We start from the raw sequence: 19,380 nt of genomic DNA, 5'->3' as shown, positions 1-19,380 counted from the left end.
TATGTCAATAACGACCAATTATTAATACATTGCTTCCAGGATAGACTCACAGAGGCAGTGTTTAAATGGTACAATCAATTGAGCCGTACCAGGATTGGTTCCTGGAGAGATTTGGCACAGGCTTTTATGAAGCAGTATAGTCACGTAGCAGAAATGATTCTTAATAGAACCACCTTGCAAAACATGGAAAAGAAGTCAAATGAAAGTTTTAGGCTGTACGCGTAGAGGTGGAAAGAGGTTGCTGTCCAGGTCCAACCACCGCTCCTGGAAAGAGAAATGCCAATGCTCTTTATAAATACATTGAAAGCCCCATTCATCACACATATGTTGGAAGTGCCACAAAAAGCTTTGCTGACATAGTCATGAATGGTGAAATGATTGAAAGTGCCATTAGGAGCGGAAAAATTGATGTTGGAGAAAATAACAGAAGGCAGGCCTAATAAGAAAAAGGAAAATAAACTAAACAATGTAAATACATACAACAAAGTGGTTACGGTGAATCAGCCAAGAAAGGTGGTTGCTAGTCAGCAAGGTTCATCAAGACAAGAATCTGGTGTAAGACAAAGTACTAAGAAGCCCTAGTTCACACCGATTCCAATGTCATATAAAGAGCTATATCAGAGTTTATTCAATGCACACGTTGTTTCCCCCTTTTTTCTTAAACCCCTTACAACCTCCGTATCCCAAATGGTATGATGCGAATGTACAGTGCGACTACCATGCGAGAATTACGGGGCATTCTATAGAAAATTGTACTACTTTTAAGAAGCTTGTTGAAAGGTTTATTAATATGGGTGTTGTCAAGGTGGATGATGCACCTGGTACAGAAAATCTGTTGCCCAATCATATTGATAATGGGGTAAACATTATAAGTGAAAATATGGGAAAAAGAGTCAAGACAAATATTCCTGAAGTGAAAACCCCTTTGAAATGGTTTTGGAAAGAGATGGAAATAAGAGGGTTAATCATCTCAGATTCCGAAGAAGGGGGTGAGATTAAAAATTATTGTGAGTTCCATCATGAGGTGGGGCACGGAATCCAAGGATGTGAAGAGTTCAGAGTCCAAAACATGATGGATAATAAAGAAATTGAGTTTTATGAAGAAGTGGAGGAAAAAGGAAGCATATGCGCGTTGGAGTCAATGACGAGGATTCAGAAACCAGTAAATTTCTCATATAAAGACAGTAAAAAGGTCTCTTGGAATTATGAGAGCAATGTAACAATCCCGGGAAGGAAGCTTCGGTCAGTATTACAAAAGGAAATCAAGAGGAGGGTTTTTATACACGTAGTGGGAAGCACTACGATTTGATAAATGCCCGAGCAGAACCGGCAGAAGGGAAAATTTTGACTGCAAAGTAAAAGAAGGAGAAGGCAGTTGAATCTAAGCCATTGGTTAATGAGCCAATAAAAGAAGAAGAAGCAAAAGAATTTTGGAAATTTTTAAAACACAACGAGTACAGTGTAGTGGAACAGCTGCATAAACATCTAGCTCGCATATCTGTGTTAGCCTTGCTCTTAAGTTCAGAAGTTCATCAAAGTGCATTAATGAAGGTGTGGAACGAAACATATGTGGCTAATGATATTTCTGTCAACAAGTTGGATAGGTTGGTCAACAATATAAGTGCCGATAATTTTATCTTCTTCAATGATGACGAAATACCACCTGGGGGTATGGGTCCATTAAGGCTCTGCACATTACTACTCGGTGTAAAGGGTACACATTGTCGCGAGTTTTGATTGATAATGGATCCTCATTGAATGTATTGTCCTTATCCACTCTCAATAAATTACCTGTGGATAGCTCACATATGAAGACGTGTCAGAATATAGTGAGGGCGTTCGATGGAACAGAAAGGAAGGTTATGGGAAGAATTGAGATACCATTACTGATTGGCCCAACTACTTATGAGGTGGACTTCCTTGTGATGGATATCAAGCCTTCCTATAAGTGTTTGTTAGGAAGGCCTTGGATACACTCGGCAGGGGCTGTACCTTTGTCATTACATCAGAAGTTGAAATTAGTATCAGATGGACGGTTGGTGACAATAAATGCCGAAGAGGGTATTATCGCGTCAATAACTTGTGATGCACCATATGTGGAGACCAATGATGAGGTAGTGGAATGTTCGTTTCGATCATTAGAGTTCGTGAATGCAACATTTATTACAGAGGGTAGCATAATCCCAGTGCCAAAAATATCTAAGATTACAAAAATGGGTCTTCAATTGATGGTGGGAAGAGGGGCTTTACCAGGAAAAGGATTAGGAAGATATCTTCATGGAGAAGTTGAAGCTCCAATGTTGAAAGACAAGTTTGATCACTTTGGCTTAGGCTATAGACCAAAAATAAAATAGAAGAGAAGGGAAATGGAAAAAAGGCAGGAGAGAAGAAGGGCACGCCTGAGTGGAGATGAAGTTAAGTGGGAGCCTATGACTTTTCACCACATATCTAAGATCTTTGTATTACGGGGATTCATTCATCCCGAGCAAAAGAGGCCCAAAAAGAAAAGTATTGAAGAAAAGCTAGGAACTATCCACATCAATGCCATAGACTCAGTTGAAGAAGGGGGCTTGTTAGAGATTCACCCTTATGAACCTAGAAGTGAGCTGAAAAATTGGACTGCGGAGGAAATCCATGTAGTTTTTAGAGCTTATCCAGAGTAATGTTCAGAACATTCTTGTTATTTTTAGCCTAAAAATGATAGGAATTTCTTAGTGAAATGGGCTTGTGTCTGAACGTCATTATTCTAATAAAATACATTTTTGTTTGAGCCAATATTCTTTTATTCATTTTTTTATTCTTTTGGATGTTCTTCCACATCATTTTTTTATTTATTCATAATCATATTTTACAAAGAATTATTCATAAATTCATACATTCTTTATATATTCTTTGGCATCTATCATAGGTCCCTGTGTATCAATGATATGAGTGACACTACTCTAGGCTCAGAATCTCCTTTTGAGCAAGACAGGTGTTTAAAGGGATTTCAGGATTTTAAAGATGACATAGACGGTGGTGTATATCCAGACTTGTTGAGAATGGTAGAACAAGAGGATAAACAAATCCTACCTCACAAAGAATCATTAGAAATAGTGAGCCTAGAGGAAGGAAAGGAGGTAAAGATCGAAACTGACATTACCGTAAAGACTAAACAAGACCTTATCGAATTACTTCGTGAATTCAAATATGCCTTTGCATGGTCATACCAGGATATGCCTAGGTTAAGCACTGATATTGTGGTTCATCGTCTTCCTATAAAAGAAGATCATAAGCCAGTTCAACAAAAGCTCAGGAGAATGAGGCCAGATATTGTGCTAAAGATAAAAGAAGAAGTCAAAAAGCAATTCGATGCTGGGTTCTTCAGTAGGTCAAATATTCAGAATAGATAGCCAACATTGTCCATGTCCTTAAAAAAGATAGGAAGGTGCGAATGTGTGTAGATTACAGGGACTTAAACAATGCCAGTCCAAAAGATAATTTCTCGTTGCCTCACATTGATACTCTGGTGGATAACACGGCAGGCTATTCACTGTTTTCTTTCATGGATGGCTTTTCTGGATACAATCAAATAAAGATGCATCCGGAAGATATGGGAAAGACCACATTCATCACTTTGTGGGAAACGTTTTGCTATAAAGTGATGCCTTTTGGATTAAAAAATACGGGAGCAACCTATTAAAGAGCCATGGTGACCTTATTCCATAACATGATACACAAAGAAATTAAGGTTTATGTCGATGATATGATTGCAAAATCCAAAACTGAAGAGGAGCATGTTCATGTTTTGAGAAAATTGTTTTTGAGATTGAGGAAGTTCCAGCTTAAGCTTAATCCAACAAAATGCATCTTTAGAGCTAGATCAGGGAAATTACTAGGTTTCATAGTCAGTGAAAAAGGAATTGAGGTCAACCCAGACAAAGTCAAGGCAATATGAGATTTTCCTCCACTACACACTCAGAAGGAGGTTCGAGGTTTTCTAGGAAGACTGAATTATATTGCCCGGTTCATTTCACAAATAACTGAGAAATGTGACCCCATATTCTGTCTTTTGAAGAAACATAATCCGGGTGTATAGGATGAGGAATGTCGGAGGGCTTTTGACAAGATCAAACAGTACTTGTCCAATACTCCAGTGCTATCACCACCTGGCCCAGAAAGGCCATTAATATTGTATTTAACGGTGTTGGACAATTCTATGGGGTGCGTGTTAGGCCAACATGATGAAGTAGGAAAGAAAGAAATGGCAATATACTATCTCAGCAAAAAATTCACTGATTGTGAAACGAGGTACTTATTTATTGAGAAATTATGTTGTGCTTTGGTTTGGACAACACGGAGGTTACGACAATACATGTTTATCACAAGACTTGGTTAATTTCAAAGTTAGATCCTTTAAAGTATATGATGGAGTCGACAGCTTTAAACGGGAGAATGGCTAGATGGCAAATTTTGCTTTCTGAATTTGACATAGTGTATGTGAGTCAAAAGGCCGTGAAAGGAAGTGCAATAGCTGACTTTCTAGCCAGCAGAGCCTTGGAGGATTATGAGCCTTTGAACTTTGATTTTCCAAACGAGGACTTGATGTATGTGGCAATTGCTGAAGGAAATTCCCAAATAGATCATATGTGGAACCTAAACTTTGATGGAGCCTCAAATGTTGTGGGTAACGGAATTGGGGTAGTCTTGGTATCTCCAAGCGGAGATCATTATCCTATTGCTAGCAAATTGGATTTTGATTGCATGAACAATATGACAGAATATGAAGCATGTATTATGGGCATTCGTGCAGCTATTGAACGTAAAATCAAAGTGTTAAAAGTGAATGGGGATTCCGCATTGGTGATATATCAACTCAAAGGAAAGTGGGAAACAAGAGACCCTAAACTGATCAATTATCGAAAGATGGTTCTTGAATTAATGGACAAGTTTGATGACATCACTTTCTGTTATCTCCCTCGAGATGAAAACCAGATGACTGACGCGTTGGCCACCCTAGCCTCTATGATCCAAGTGAACAAGTTAGAGGACGTGAAGCCTATTGAAATGAGCATTTATGAAACCCCAGCTCATTGCTATAGTGTTAAGAAGAGGAAAAAGATTATTATCCTTGGTACTTGAATATATTGTGATATGTGAAAAATCATGAGTATCCAGATCAAGCGATAGAGAATGATAAGAGAGCATTGAGAAGAATAGCCACTAACTATGTCCTCGACAGGGAAATCCTATACAAAAAAGGAAGGGATCAGGTACTGTTAAAATGTGTGGACACAGTGGAAGCTAGAAAAATTCTAGGAGTGGTCCATGAGGGTATTTGCGGAACACATGCAAATGGTTTCACAATGGCCAGGCAGATCATGATATTCGGGTCCTACTGGTCCACTATGGAAAGAGATTGCATCAATTATGCTAAGAAGTGTCATAAATGTCAAATTTATGGTGATAAGATACACGTACCTCCTTCACCTCTTCATGTTATGACTTCTCCATGGTCTTTCTCTATGTAGGGTATGGACGTCATTGGGCCAATATCGCCGAAAGCTTCTAATGGGCATCGTTTCATCTTTGTGGTTATTGACAATTTTACCAAGTGGGTGGAATCTGCTTCATATGTAAATGTCACGAAGTCAGCAGTTAGTAGATTCTTGAAAAAAGGGATCATATGCCGATATGGAATGCCTGAGAGGATCATAATCGATAATGCACTGAATTTGAACAATAGCGCAATAGCGGAGGTCTGCAGTCAATTCAAGATCAGGCATCATAACTTGTCGCCATATCGCCCAAAGATGAATGGCACGGTAGAAGCAGCTAATAAAAATATCAAGAAAATTGTGGGGAAAATAACTGAGACGTATAAAGACTGGCATGAAAAATTACCATTTGCTCTCTTTGCTTATAGGACGTCTGTCAAGACTTCGACCGAGGCAACACCTTTCTCTCTGGTTTATGGAATGGAAGCAGTTTTACCTATTGAGGTTAAAATCCCTTCTCTCCGGATATTGGCGGAGTTTAAGTTGGATGAAGCAGAATGGGTCCAATCTTAATACGATCAGTTGAATTTAATAGAGAGAAAAAGGTTAAAAGCTATTCAACACGGTCAGATGTATTAAAGGCAAATGATGCGAGCCTACAACAAAAAGGTTCATTCAAGAGAATTCCACGAGGGGGACCTAATATTGAAAAAGATCCTTCTTATACAAAAAGATTTTAGAGGAAAATAGATGTCAAATTAGGAAAGCCCATATGTTGTAAAGAAGGCCTTTTCCAGAGGAGCTTTAATCTTGAGTGAGATGGATGGTAAAAACTTGCCACACCCTATAAACTCGGATGCAGTCAAGAGGTACTTTGCCTAAAAGGAGGAGGGATCAAGGTGAAAATCCGCAAAGGGCGCTTTGAATCCTAAAAAGAGACTAAGGTGAAAACCCGCAAAGGGTGAATAAAAAAAGAGAGGAGAGGCCAGGGTGAAAAACCCGTAAAGGGCGCCTTGAGACCAAAGGGGATTTGAGTTAAAAACCCGAAAAGGGCGATTCAAATTTTGATCAGAATGGGGCATGTGATGATTTTGCTATACCTAAATCAACAGGAAACGGTAGGTGACATCTTGGGGCATCGACAAAGTTCTGTAGATCTCCTAAACACCTATCTTGCTCAAAACGGTTCCTAGAAGTTTGTACAGAGAAGTTCAAGCTGTGATATCTGGGGCACTTGGATTTCATGTTACTTGTTGTTCTTGGAAAACTTTATTCTTTTCTGTTCTTGGAAAACTTTGTTCTTTTCAAGATACCTGCTCTTAATCAATTCATTTTCTATCATCTTTGATAATTTAATCATTTCGAGTTATGCCCAAATTAATTTCTTATTCAGTCCTTTTGCAAGCATGTTGCAATAGAATAATGATTAATGGACTAATAAAACTTTCACAAATGAAGTTTTGCATATTACTCTAGAAGTTTCTGAATAATACAGTAATCTGAAACAAGACTATTGTTTAGAACGCACCAAGCTCAAAGGTTGGAAATCTAAGAAGGAAAAGTCTAAATTAAAACTATCCCTTCGAATTTTGTTGTCAAGATATTTATTGAACAAAATGACAAGATGTCGTGTTGGTGATAAATTTTAAATGAACAAGCAAGCAAAAATCATCGAATAATAAAAGGAGGTTACTCTTGGAGAAGAGAATTATTCATTAGTGCATAAGCATTCAAACGATGAAAAGGACCAAAGAGCTTCACATTCTTTATCCTTGGACTGCGATAGGAAAGGCCAGATTTTTCTACCCTTGAGTTACAGTGGAAGAAAGATGGTACAAATTTTGCATCCCAGTAGATTGAACTTTGAAGTTTATAGTAGGGGCAACCTAATTAAGTATTTCTTTGGAGACGCTGGCCGAACAAGAAAGTGTTGTGGCACGTCAGTGACAAAACCTTAATAAACTTCGAGCAATGACAATCTAAACGATAGAGAAGGATCATTCTCGAAAAAATGACATTCTACATTCATGCATACAAATCTAGTTAGGAGCATTTGATTCATTTTGATCATGACATCCTAATCATTAGGCATAATTAGGTTCATAAAATGAATTGTACAGGTCATGTTCTTCAGAGAACAGATCAGTAAAACCACAGATCTTATCTCTCTGAAGTTGCAGAAGAGCAAATCGCATCCAGTCTTATCTCCCTGAAGTTGCAGTGGAGTAGACAGAAGAAGCTAATCCTATCTCCCTGAAGTTACAGTGGAGCAGATTAAAACCACAAATCTTATCTCCTTGAAGTTACAGTGGAGCGGGTTAAAACCACAAGTCTTATCTCCCTGATGTTGTAGTGGAGCAGACAGAACAAGCTAATATTATTTCCCGGAAGTTACAGTGGAGCGGATTAAAACCACAAATCTTATCTCTCTGAAGTTGTAGGAGAGCAGATCGCACCCAGTCTTATCTCCCTAAAGTTACAGTGGATGAGACAGAAGAAGCTAATCCTATCTCCCTGAAGTTGTAGTGGAGCGGATTAAAACCACAAGTCTTATCTCCTTAACGTTGCAGTGGAGCAGACAGAAAAAGCTAATTTTATCCCCCGGAAGTTGCAGTGGAGCAGATTAAAACCATAGATCTTATCTATCTGAAGTTACAGAAGAGCAGATCGCATCTAGTCTTATCTCCCTGAAGTTGCAGTGGAACAGACAGAAGAAGCTAATCCTATCTCCCTGAATTTGCAGTGGAGCGGATTAGAACCACAAGTCTTATCTCCCTAACGTTGCAGTGGAGCAGACAGAAAAAGCTAATCTTATCTCCCGAAAGTTGCAGTGGAGCGGATTAAAACCACAGATCTTATCTCTCTGAAATTGTAGAAGAGCAGATCGCATCCAGTCTTATCTCCCTGAAGTTGCAGTGGAGCAGACAGAAGAAGCTAATCCTATCTCCCTGAAGTTGCAGTGGAGCGGATTAAAACCACAAGTCTTATCTCCCTGACTTTGCAGTGGAGCAGACAAAAGAAGCTAATCTTATCTCCCTGAAGTTGCAGTGGAGCGGATTAAAACCACAGATCTTATTTCTCTGAAGTTGTAGTAGGGCAGGTTGCATCCAGTCTTATCTCCATGAAGTTGCAGTGGAGCGGACAGAAGAAACCAATCCTATGAAGTTGCAGAGCAGATCGCATCAAACTTACCTTTAAAGTTGCATTAGAATAAGTTGAAGCTACAAGTCTTGTCTCCCTGAAGTTGCAATGGAATAGACTAAAGATAGCAAATTTTATTCTTTGGAGAAGCTACAAGGTACAAGTCCTATCTCTTTGACGTTGCAGTGGAGTGGATCGAAGCACCAATTCCTATACCTCTGAAGATGTAGTAGAATAGAATGAGGCTACTGGAAGATGAAGAGCACCAAGATCCAGTATGACTAGGCAAAATTGGCCATTTTTAAAAGTTTTTGCTCCGTTGTCGTTACACGATAACGAGCAAAGAGGGGCAACTGTAATACCCAATTATTGTCTGGGCCCGCATGCAGAAATAATAAAACAAAAATAAAAAAATAAAGCCTTAAATAAAAAAATATAGGCCTCAATTGAAAAATATTACCAAATTCAACCCAAAAAATAATTTAACCTTTAAAAAACTACCATAAATTCCAAAAAAAACAAACGTGTCAGTGATGGTCTGCCATTTGTTATTTTCTAATTTCGCATTGAAATTCGACACCACGTTTCGTTGATAAAAAAATATATTATTATTCTATATATTTAAACTTTAAACGTTAACATCCATCACATGGCTCACGTCGCACATTTTCCGTTAAAAATTAATTTATGTAAAAATATATTAGATAAAAGCCTTTTTTTTTTAGGCTTTTTTTATCTAAATAATATAAAAAATAAAATTATTAACTAAAATGGTATGCCCATAAGATTATTTATCAAAATAGTATAGTTTTATTGGTGCTGAAATGTAATGATCTAAAGTATTCAGAAATCTATTATGCAAATTGTTCTATTTAGAATGGCTGCTAAAAAAAAAAGAAAAGAGTGTCGTCTGACAGTGTGGCGGCACCAAACTTTAAATATGGTTAATTGCCTTGTAAGGCCTCATTATTTATTATTATTTTTATTCCACTTCAATTCACTATATTATATTTAAACAAGCCCTTAATCTATTTTTTTGTAGTTAAATAAGCCATTAACTTATGGTTTTACTCATAAAAGCCTTTTATTTTAATATTAAAGTAAATATATATTTTTGAATTTCAAGCTCTTATCTTATTTTTTGTTGATGCAATAAAATTATATACACTTTAACATCAACATAAAATCTCAAAAGTAATCAAAATTTCAAAAGAGTAGTTAAGAATATCAAGTATATAAGCACTCTCAAGAAATTTAAAAATTTTATTTTTTTATTTAATAAAGTATTCTCATCAAATTCACATCAACATAAAATTTGAATTAGTTTATATTTTTTAAATAGCTTTACTTTGGGTAAAATATATTTACTTTAATATTAAAATAAATGGCTTTTATGAGTAAAATTGGGCATATCATTTCAGTAATTAATTTTATTTATTATATTATTTAGGTAAAAAGCCCTTTTTTAATACAAAATTAAAGAGTTTAATTGTTTCTTTAGTTATAAGTATAATAAAATTTGTAAAACATAACTATCAATATTATAGATGGAGTTTGATATAATTTGTAACATTATACATTAATTTTAATTTGATGTATTGATATAATTAAATTTTAATTTTGGGTTAATTTTTACATTTCACTAACCCATTATTTATGTGACATAATTTTTCGTTATACAAATTGTATCAAAATTCATGTATAATTTTAATATTTATCCCAAATTCTAAATATAAATAGTATATATGTATTTAAAGGTAATTATTTGATACATTCGCCTATGGAGTTTTATAAACTCTACAATTGAGTTGAGGGTGTAACAAGTGACATATTTATTTATATATTATTTTTTATTTTTAAACTCTACAAGTAAGTTATTACACCCTAAATCCGCTTATAGAGTCCAAAAACTTCTTAAACTATATATGAGATAATTTTTCTTATTTAAATAATAATGATAAAATATAACAATGACAAAGTACAGTCAAAATGTTATTTAAAGTGGACTAAAACTTGATTGACACTCTCATTTTTATGTAACAATTAAGAGTACATTAGCTCAAGCACGCATAAACAAATATTTTCTTCTTACTTAATGGTTTAAAAGAATTTATAAGTAAAAGATTGTATCAAGAAAATAAAATATGAAAACTTAAATTTCTTAAAATCTCATTTAAAGCGACAACTTATTCCAATATTACCACACCAACACAAATTTTGATCTTATCTGCTATTATTTAGGTTGCTAAACCAAGTAAACGGTAAGTTGGCTTTGCAAGCAAATGAGTAGCCCTTGGCAATGAAAGACCAAAGATTTCAGTCATGTTTAGTTCATCGGGCAACATCCCATCAGGTAACTCCCAATTAAAGCAATGGACTAATTGAGCTAAAATTAGACTCACGTTGATTAGCGCTAAATGCATTCCAGGGCAACCTCTACGACCTGATCCGAATGGGATGAGCCGGAAATCATGTCCACGAAGATCTATGTTATTATTAATGAATCTTTCCGGAAAGAATTCTTCTGCATTTTCAGACCATATATTCCGGTCTCGACCCATTGACCAGATATTCACTAAGATCCGTGATTTCTTCGGTATGAAATATCCATTAATGACAATATCTTCTAAGGATTCATGTGGAACTAGGAATGGAGCAACTGGATGCAATCTCAGACCTTCTTTCACAACCATATCCAAATACGTTAGTTTCGATAAGTCCGACTCTTCGACAAGTCTATTCCTTCCAACCACAGTTTCCAACTCATGTTGAAGAGCAACCATAACTCGAGGATGCCTCAAAATTTCTGAAAATGTCCACACGATGGCTACAGCTGATGTTTCAAATGAAGCTGCAATCATATCCAATAGTATTGCCTTGATGTTTTTTCTCTTGATTATGTAGGTTTCATCTTTGTCGTGAGGGTTCATTGGTTGATTCAACATGGAAATCATCACATCAACGAAATCCCTATGGGGTTTTCGATCCTCGGCATCGGTCCCTTGCATATGTTCATCAATTATTTTCTCCAATACTGTATCAACTAACTCACTCGCCCTCTTAAGCCTTCGTCCTAATCCCTAGAGATGTTATTAATATATAGTAGTAGTTCTTAAACTAATGTATCATTACAATTATATTCCAAAGTGATAATGGTAGAAGGAAAAAGACAAACCTGGAGGTCAAGTGGAGCAAGATAAGGCACAAAATCTGATATATTGAAAGCTCCAGAGAGATGCATGGTTTGATCAATCAGTGACCTCAAGTTGAATCTATCATCATTGGATCGTCCAAATATAATCTTACACATCATTTTTTCAATAAGCTCGCCGACCTTCTCGCTAAGGTTCACCGTCTCACGCGCTGCCGCTGACTCCTTTACTGATTCAACCAACGACCCTAGCTCCGTTTTCCTTACTGGGGCAAAATATTCAACTTTTGAAGCACTAAGGAGATGCAAAGTGCACCATTTCCGAACAGTTCGCCAATAGGAACCGTACGGAGTAAAAGCCATGCCCGTGGAACCATAAGACAAGTACTCCCCGGCTTGTATTCCAGGCCTGCTAGCAAATACAAGGTCATGAGTTTTGAGGAATAGTTCAGCTGCTTCAGGTGATGATACCACTATTGTTGGTACACAGCCTAGCCTTAGTGACATTATGGGGCCATATCTTTTAGCTAGATGGTGAAGATTTTGGTGAGGAAGCTTTCCTAGCATATGGAGGTTGCCGATTATGGGTAGGGCGCGGGGACCAGGAGGAAGTTTCTGCCCATTTTTGTTATGGTTTGATCGGGATTTGGTGGGGCGAAAGATGTAGATGAAGGAACAGAGAGTTCCAAGGAGAGCAAACACTAAAGCTAAGGTTGGAGACATTTTCTTTCTCTCTCTTTGTATTTTTTTTTTCTTTTACGGTGGGTTAGGGTTGTTGGGTATGTATAAACTATACACGAAACTAAAGGTATGGAGCCAAGACGGGAATGCCAAATCAATTCGTGATAATAATAAAAATAATAGTCTCGATTAACAAGTGTTAAAGTGTAATTGGAAGGAATGGTTTTTGTTGAAGTAAGAAACATCAGTTTTAAAATCAAATTTATTAGGTTGGACCGCGTGATTTTAATAAGGGAATTACTAGTAATTTACCAGATAAGTTATTATGTAAAGTATAGGGACATAATTGAAGGGAACCAAGAATTGATGGATTAAATGGATTAATAACCAAAGCCCACATCACTAAACCAAGGATATAAGTGCTATTATACCATCACCAAAATATACTCAGCCTTAAATTTTTATTGCTCTTGAAAAGTGTGGTGTGAAAGTGATTTTAAAATTTTGATTTAAAATTTTAGTGTTTATATAATATTGTTATTAAAAAATACTTTTGAAGATATAAAAGATTTATTTTAAATATAATATTGGAAAGTAAATAATATATATTTAAATGATATTAAAATTAGTTAATATTATGATATATTATGTTTTGAGTAATATTATCATATAATATCATAATATGATAATAATACAATATAAAAATAATTTATTATTAATATTTTGATACAATATAAATTTTGTTTCAAAGAATAAGCACAAAATATGTACTATGGGAAAGTCTTCTACTATAGCCAAATTTGTTCCAGGAAAATGAAAAATGGAGATATATTTGCATCTTAAAATAAGGAATGTGTACACCAGTTTACAAGGGAAAAATTAAAAATAATTGTTGGGGGTTGAGTTGAAAGTGATTTTGGCAAAAGCCAAAAGTTGAAAAAAAGTGGTCCTGGGTTGATTAAATAAGTACTTTTGAAAAATATTTTTGACCCTAAAAATTAAGTGTTTAGTGTTGTTTATTATTTAAAAATTACTTTTTATATCAAGGCCATGTTTGGTTCGCTGTAATGAAATAGAGGTGTAATGGAATAGAGGGGTAATGGAATAGAGATGTAATGGAATAGAGACATAATAGTAATTCAATTGTTTGGTTGAATGTAATGGAATAGAGGCGTGATAGTATTCTTGTGTTTGGTTGAATGGAATGATGTTGTAATAGCATAAGGAAAAAAAACTAAAATGACTAGAATACCTCTTAGCAGAATTTTTTTAGGTAGATGATTATTGTTGTTGTTATTAAATTTTAATAAGATTATTAATATAAATAATAAATAATTTAATCATATTTTAACATAATTATTATTAAATATAATTTAATAAAATATATAATTTAATAAAATTCTTAATATTAAATATTCTTATATGAATTTAATAAAATCATAATATATAATACTATAAAATATAATTTAACATAATTATTATTAAATATAATTTAATAAAATTCTTAATATTAAATATTCTTATATGAATTTAATAAAATCATAATATATAATACTATATAATATAGATTAATAATGTAGATACTTGCTAAGAAAACATGGATTAAACAAATGTCAAGCATAGGCTTCTTCCAAAAAAAATTTTCTATGAACAATCATATAGGCATAAAGCAACCATGGTAAACTATGAAAAAAAAAAGATCTATATGTTATCAAGCAGCAAATCTGTGTTTGTAACTACTAATATGTAAGTTCTGCATGCATATTCAAGAGAAACAACTAGTATACAAATCACTTACCATACAAACTAGAAAGCAGTAAACAGAGTGACATTAAAGTGAACTTGAAACAACCAACACTGACTCATAAAACAGATACTTAAGCCTTAGCAACAGCCTTCTAGTGACATTTACATGCAATCGCAAGCAATTGGCTTTGAAAAATGAAGTAGACTAGGGTCATTTCTAGTTTACAAACATTATGGACAAACATTGCAAGTATTGACAGGTTTTCTATCCACATTTTATTTCATCAAAAACATTGTAAGTATTGCAAGTATCTCTTCATCAGTCGAGTACAAATTATCAAAATCTGACTCGAACTCATCATCATCCACATCGTCTCGTGGTTGCACTTCCAATTCATCCATCAATTCATCATCGGTCTCTTCATGCTTCCCAGCCAACTTTCTCTGCAAAATGGCCTCAAGAATTGAAGGGAGTGCCTCTTCATCCCCTTCAAAGTACTTCTTGTTTCGGGTTTTCAGCTTTGGCACCAAAGAACTAACAAATTTAAACAGCATAACAAAAAAAACAAACTATCATGATTTATCCAAACAAATATATACATATATCATGATTTAGTTTCCCTTCCTTTCTCAACAACCAAACAAATAATTTCCAAATAAAAAAAAAGAGTAAATTCTAGCAAAGAAGAAGCACAGATTAAATCCTCAGACCCAGTTTAAGACTTTTTACCAGACTAACATGAACATAACAAACCAATCAAATAAAAATCAAACTTGTTCATTTATTTTGACTTTCCTTTCTCATCATCTAAACAAAAGCACAATAAACAAATTGCCAAAAAGAAACCCAAATCCAATATTTTTTAACCCATTTTTACCTTTATTACTCACATCATCAACGAGCAAAGCTACATCCTTGACATGGGCTTCAGCTACTGAAGCAGATTCTATAATAGGGTCAGGCTTCTTTTCAACGGGAGAATCCGATTTGGATGAGTAGAACCTGAGTCGAGACAGAGTTATTTTACATTTGTTTTCGTGCATTAAATGTACATCAGACAGGGATAGTTTCAGCACACACAAATAGGTTAAGAGGTGAATACCAGTAAAACCGTAACAGCGATACAATAATTACCTTAGCATTCACATCAGCATTCCTGTGCTTCGGCAACTTTAAGATGGCCACGATCTACAGCCCAATGCATCGGGGTCCTGCCTTCACTGTCTGCAAGCATCAAATGCAAACAAGTTACTTGATTAAGCAAAGTCTTTCAGACATGTATGCAAGTCTAGTTTTTTCTTTAAAGGAGGAAAAATAACTAAATAGAAAAAAACCTTGTAAATGCACAGAAACACCACTTTCAATGCATTTAAGCAAATTATCCAGTTCTCCTTCTCTGGCAAAAGTGTGGATAGCATCCATTTTCCTGAAAAACAGTAAGCATTCCCATCAAATGTTTACCACTTTTCTCACCCATTTTTGCATATGAAACTGTTATTAAAGAGACCAAATTTGTCATTTTTGTTAGGTTCACTTTTTCCCTGTAGACGTTGATTTTTCATTGACTTGAGATACTAACAACCGAGATTAGTTCACATTTGTCAAAAGTTTAAAGTGAAAGCCACTAAATCTCAAATTGAGCTCTCTCCAACAGTTGTGTTACTTTTTTTTATCTTATTTATTTTCTTGTTTGAGAATAGTATAAATTCACTTTTTCCCTGTAGAAGTTGATTTTTCATTGACTTGAGATACTAACAACCGAGATTAGTTCATATTTGTCAAAAGTTTAAAGTGACCTTTCATTTAATTTTATATCTATATATTCTAATAGGTTTCGAGGTTTCTTTTTGTTCATTAACTAAAGTAGCTTTCGAGGTTTCTTTTTGGGATGTTGTCGTCATTCACTATGTCCTTGTTTAGTTCTTGGAGGATGGGATTCTTGTGTCTTGTATTTTTTAAATGAGGTGTCCTTTCAAAAAAAATATTAAAATTCATTATTTTTAATTTATTAGATGAAAATATTTATTGAACAAAAAAATTGAAAATATTTGATTTAAAATTGTAAAAAGTCTTTAATTTTTTTTTAAAAAAGCAAATGAACTCTTTTTTTTTTTGCACTTAATTTGGTACTTAAACCATCGCAAAAAACCATTTGATCGTTAACTTTAAAAGTTGACCAATAAAGTTATTTATCTTTAATTTTTCAGTTAAAGTCACCACATTTCGTAACCACAACATGACATGTGATAAAAATATTATAAAAATAAAATCAATAAAATTTATAAAAATTAAAGTTTAATAAAAATATTTAAAATTTATTAAAATTAGAAAAAAATTAAAAATCGTAAAAATATATAAAATTTTATAAAAATCATAAAATATAAAATTTTATAAAGTCATAAGAAAATTATAAAAATATAAAAAATATAAAAGTCGTAAAAATTATAAAATTATCGTACAAAAAGAAACATTTTATAATTTTCTATAGTTTTATCGATTTTATTTTTGTCATTTTTGCCATATGTCACGTACTGTGTTACGGCACATGATGGTTTTAACTAAAAAAAACTAGAAGTTATTAACTTTAACGGTCAACTGTTAAAGGGTCTTTTTTATACGATTTATAACTTTTTTATGATTTTATAAAATTTGACAAATTTTTATAGTTTTTCAAGATTTTATAATTTTTTTCTAATTTTAATAAAATTAAAATATTTTTATATTTTACTAAATTCAATAATTTTTATAAATTTTATTTATTTTTATTTTTTTATATTTTTTTGCCACATGTCATATTATGGTTGTGACACGGGTGGCTTTAACTGAAAAAATTAGAGGTAGTTAACCTTAAGGGTCAATTATTAAAGTTAAAAGGCATTTTTAATGAATTTTGACAATTCAAGTACCTAATTGAGTCCAAAAAAAGGGCTTAATTGTAACACTCCTTACCCGTATTCCTTAACGGAACAGAGTATGAGGTATTACTAGATTTTTTTTTTTTAATTCGACAGCATTTCTGCTTATTTTTACATAAAACCTCCTGCAATATCTCAAACACAATTTCAATATTCCCAAGCAAATTCAGTTGTATAATCATACACAATTTAACCATTAATAAACACCACAATTTAAACCGAATCATAACATATATATATACATAGTTACGCCACATTACATAAAGTCGTCTATACATGCCATATTTCCGGAATACAAGTTGCAAAATACCCAAACGTTAATGATAGTGTGGATGATTGTCTGACTCCGTCCAAGTTCCGGGTTGATGGATATCACTATAATCAATGGGAAAATGAAAACGAGTAAGCATATAGCTTAGTAAGTAAACATATGACATATAAATAAATTTCTCACAGGATTCCACCATAAAACAATTTTAATCACAAATTAAATCTATTGTTTGTTCAATTTCCAGCAAACTGTTTTTCTGCATCATGGTCACCAATTTATTTTTATCTGGAGCTACAGGGCTCGAAATTGAATTCCGTAAATTTTCCCCGAAACTAGATTCATATAAATTTGTACCATAGAATTTTCAGAATTTTTGGTCGGGCCAATTAGTACAGTTTATTCATTGAATCTTCCCCTGTTTCACTGTCCGACAGTCCTGACCTCCCCTTACTAAAATTCACATAACTCTCTGTACAAATTTCAAAAAATGTTCTCGTTTGTTTCTATTAAAAATAGACTCAATAAGGAATCCAAGAATATAAATTTCAAGCCATAAATATTTTTGTAACATTTTTGGTGATTTTCCAAAGTTGGAACATGGGATTTCAAAATCAATCCAGCCCTGTTTCAATAAAATTCAAGTATCCCGAAATATACAACTCTTTTGATTGCTCTGTTTCTTCATATAAAATTAGACACATTCAGCTTCAATTTCATATATCATTCAGCCTCTAATTCATTTTCCACCATTTATGGTGATTTTTCAAAGTTGCCCAACTGCTGTTGTTCAAAACAGTTTTGTGTTTACATTGTTTCTTTTGTACTTTTGATATTTCCTCCATCACATACATGGGTTGATTAAATATCAAACCCAATATTCCTCCCATAAACTCGTCCACCATATACATATGTTCACCTTCCCAATTTACTCGTTGAACACTCGGAATGTTAACCGTTATCGGTGGATTCAGCACTTAGCAACCACCAATGAATCGGGAATCAAGACACAAGAACCCCTTGGGGAATCAGACTTAGCAACCCCCTTCACATTTCAGATGCGGTGGAATCAGCACTTAGCAACCACCAATGAATAGGGGAATCAACACTTAGCAACCCCTCGGGGGAATCAGCACTTAGCAACCCCCTTTCACATTTAAAATACGGTGGGATCAGCACTTAGCAACCACCAATAATTAGGGGAATCAGCACACAGCAACCCCTTTATATGCAATATGCTCCGGCCTATTCCGAGTGTTCAACCAAAACCCGTGTTTTACCACACCTTACCACCTTTCCCAATTTAACAACATTTTTAGAATTTTGCCAAACATTTATTCTATGTTCAATTAAATCTCAACTTATATTGAACGATATCCAAATAATGCATTAAATCACATGTTTACTTACCTCGGTACAAAATATCGTAATTTTGCACTTTACTCCACTATCTTTTCTTTTCCTCGTTTGAGGTAGTCTTCTCGTCTTTCTTGATTATCGAGCTTGGAAGCTTGAAAACCCTAACTATGGCTTCCCCCCTTGCTGATTTCGTCCTAATGAAGAAGATGATGATTTTTGTCATCTTTTTCCCATTTTATTCTTTTTATTACCAAATGACTAAAATGCCCCCACTTAAAAAAATCTATTTCACCCATTTCTTATGTCTATTTTTGTCCATCAACCACTGATGGTCTAATTACCACATAAGGACCCCCAACTTATAATTTCATAACAATTAGACACTTCTAACATGTAGAACTCAACTTTTACACTTTTTACAATTTAGTCCTTTTGACTAAATTGAGTGCCCAAACGTCGAAATTTTTGAACGAAATTTTTACGAAAATTTTCCGTGAAATTGTAGACCATAAAAATATAAGAATAACCATATTTTCCCTCATCGGATTTGTGGTCCCGAAACTACTATTCCGACTAGGCCCAGAATCGGGCTGTTACAACTCTCCCCCCTTAGGGATTTTCGCCCCCGAAAATCTTACAGG

General features: G+C 34.2%; 1 protein-coding gene across 1 annotated transcript; it reads right to left on the bottom strand.

The window, feature by feature from the left end:
* Positions 1–10,742: 10,742 nt before the first annotated feature.
* Positions 10,743–12,574, bottom strand: LOC105798691 (cytochrome P450 CYP736A12). Its single transcript, XM_012628852.2, has 2 exons — positions 11,794–12,574; positions 10,743–11,698 (listed from the first exon to the last, which is right to left on the bottom strand). The coding sequence occupies exons 1-2, from the start codon at positions 12,490–12,492 to the stop codon at positions 10,856–10,858; spliced, it is 1,542 nt and encodes a 513-aa protein (XP_012484306.1). The 5' UTR covers positions 12,493–12,574; the 3' UTR covers positions 10,743–10,855.
* Positions 12,575–19,380: the final 6,806 nt, after the last annotated feature.

This window comes from Gossypium raimondii, chromosome 9, assembly GCF_025698545.1.
Source record: "Gossypium raimondii isolate GPD5lz chromosome 9, ASM2569854v1, whole genome shotgun sequence".
Classification (NCBI taxonomy): domain Eukaryota; kingdom Viridiplantae; phylum Streptophyta; class Magnoliopsida; order Malvales; family Malvaceae; genus Gossypium; species Gossypium raimondii.
This window is presented reverse-complemented; position numbering and strand designations above follow the sequence as displayed.

What these genes read in the sequence shown, in the direction of transcription:
- LOC105798691 (XM_012628852.2), bottom strand. Translation starts at nt 12,492, where the DNA reads ATGTCTCCAACCTTAGCTTTAGTGTTTGCTCTCCTTGGAACTCTCTGT. An exon ending in TTGCTCCACTTGACCTCCAG is followed by an intron (nt 11,699 to 11,793) that starts GTTTGTCTTTTT and finishes TAACATCTCTAG; the next exon opens with GGATTAGGACGAAGGCTTAA.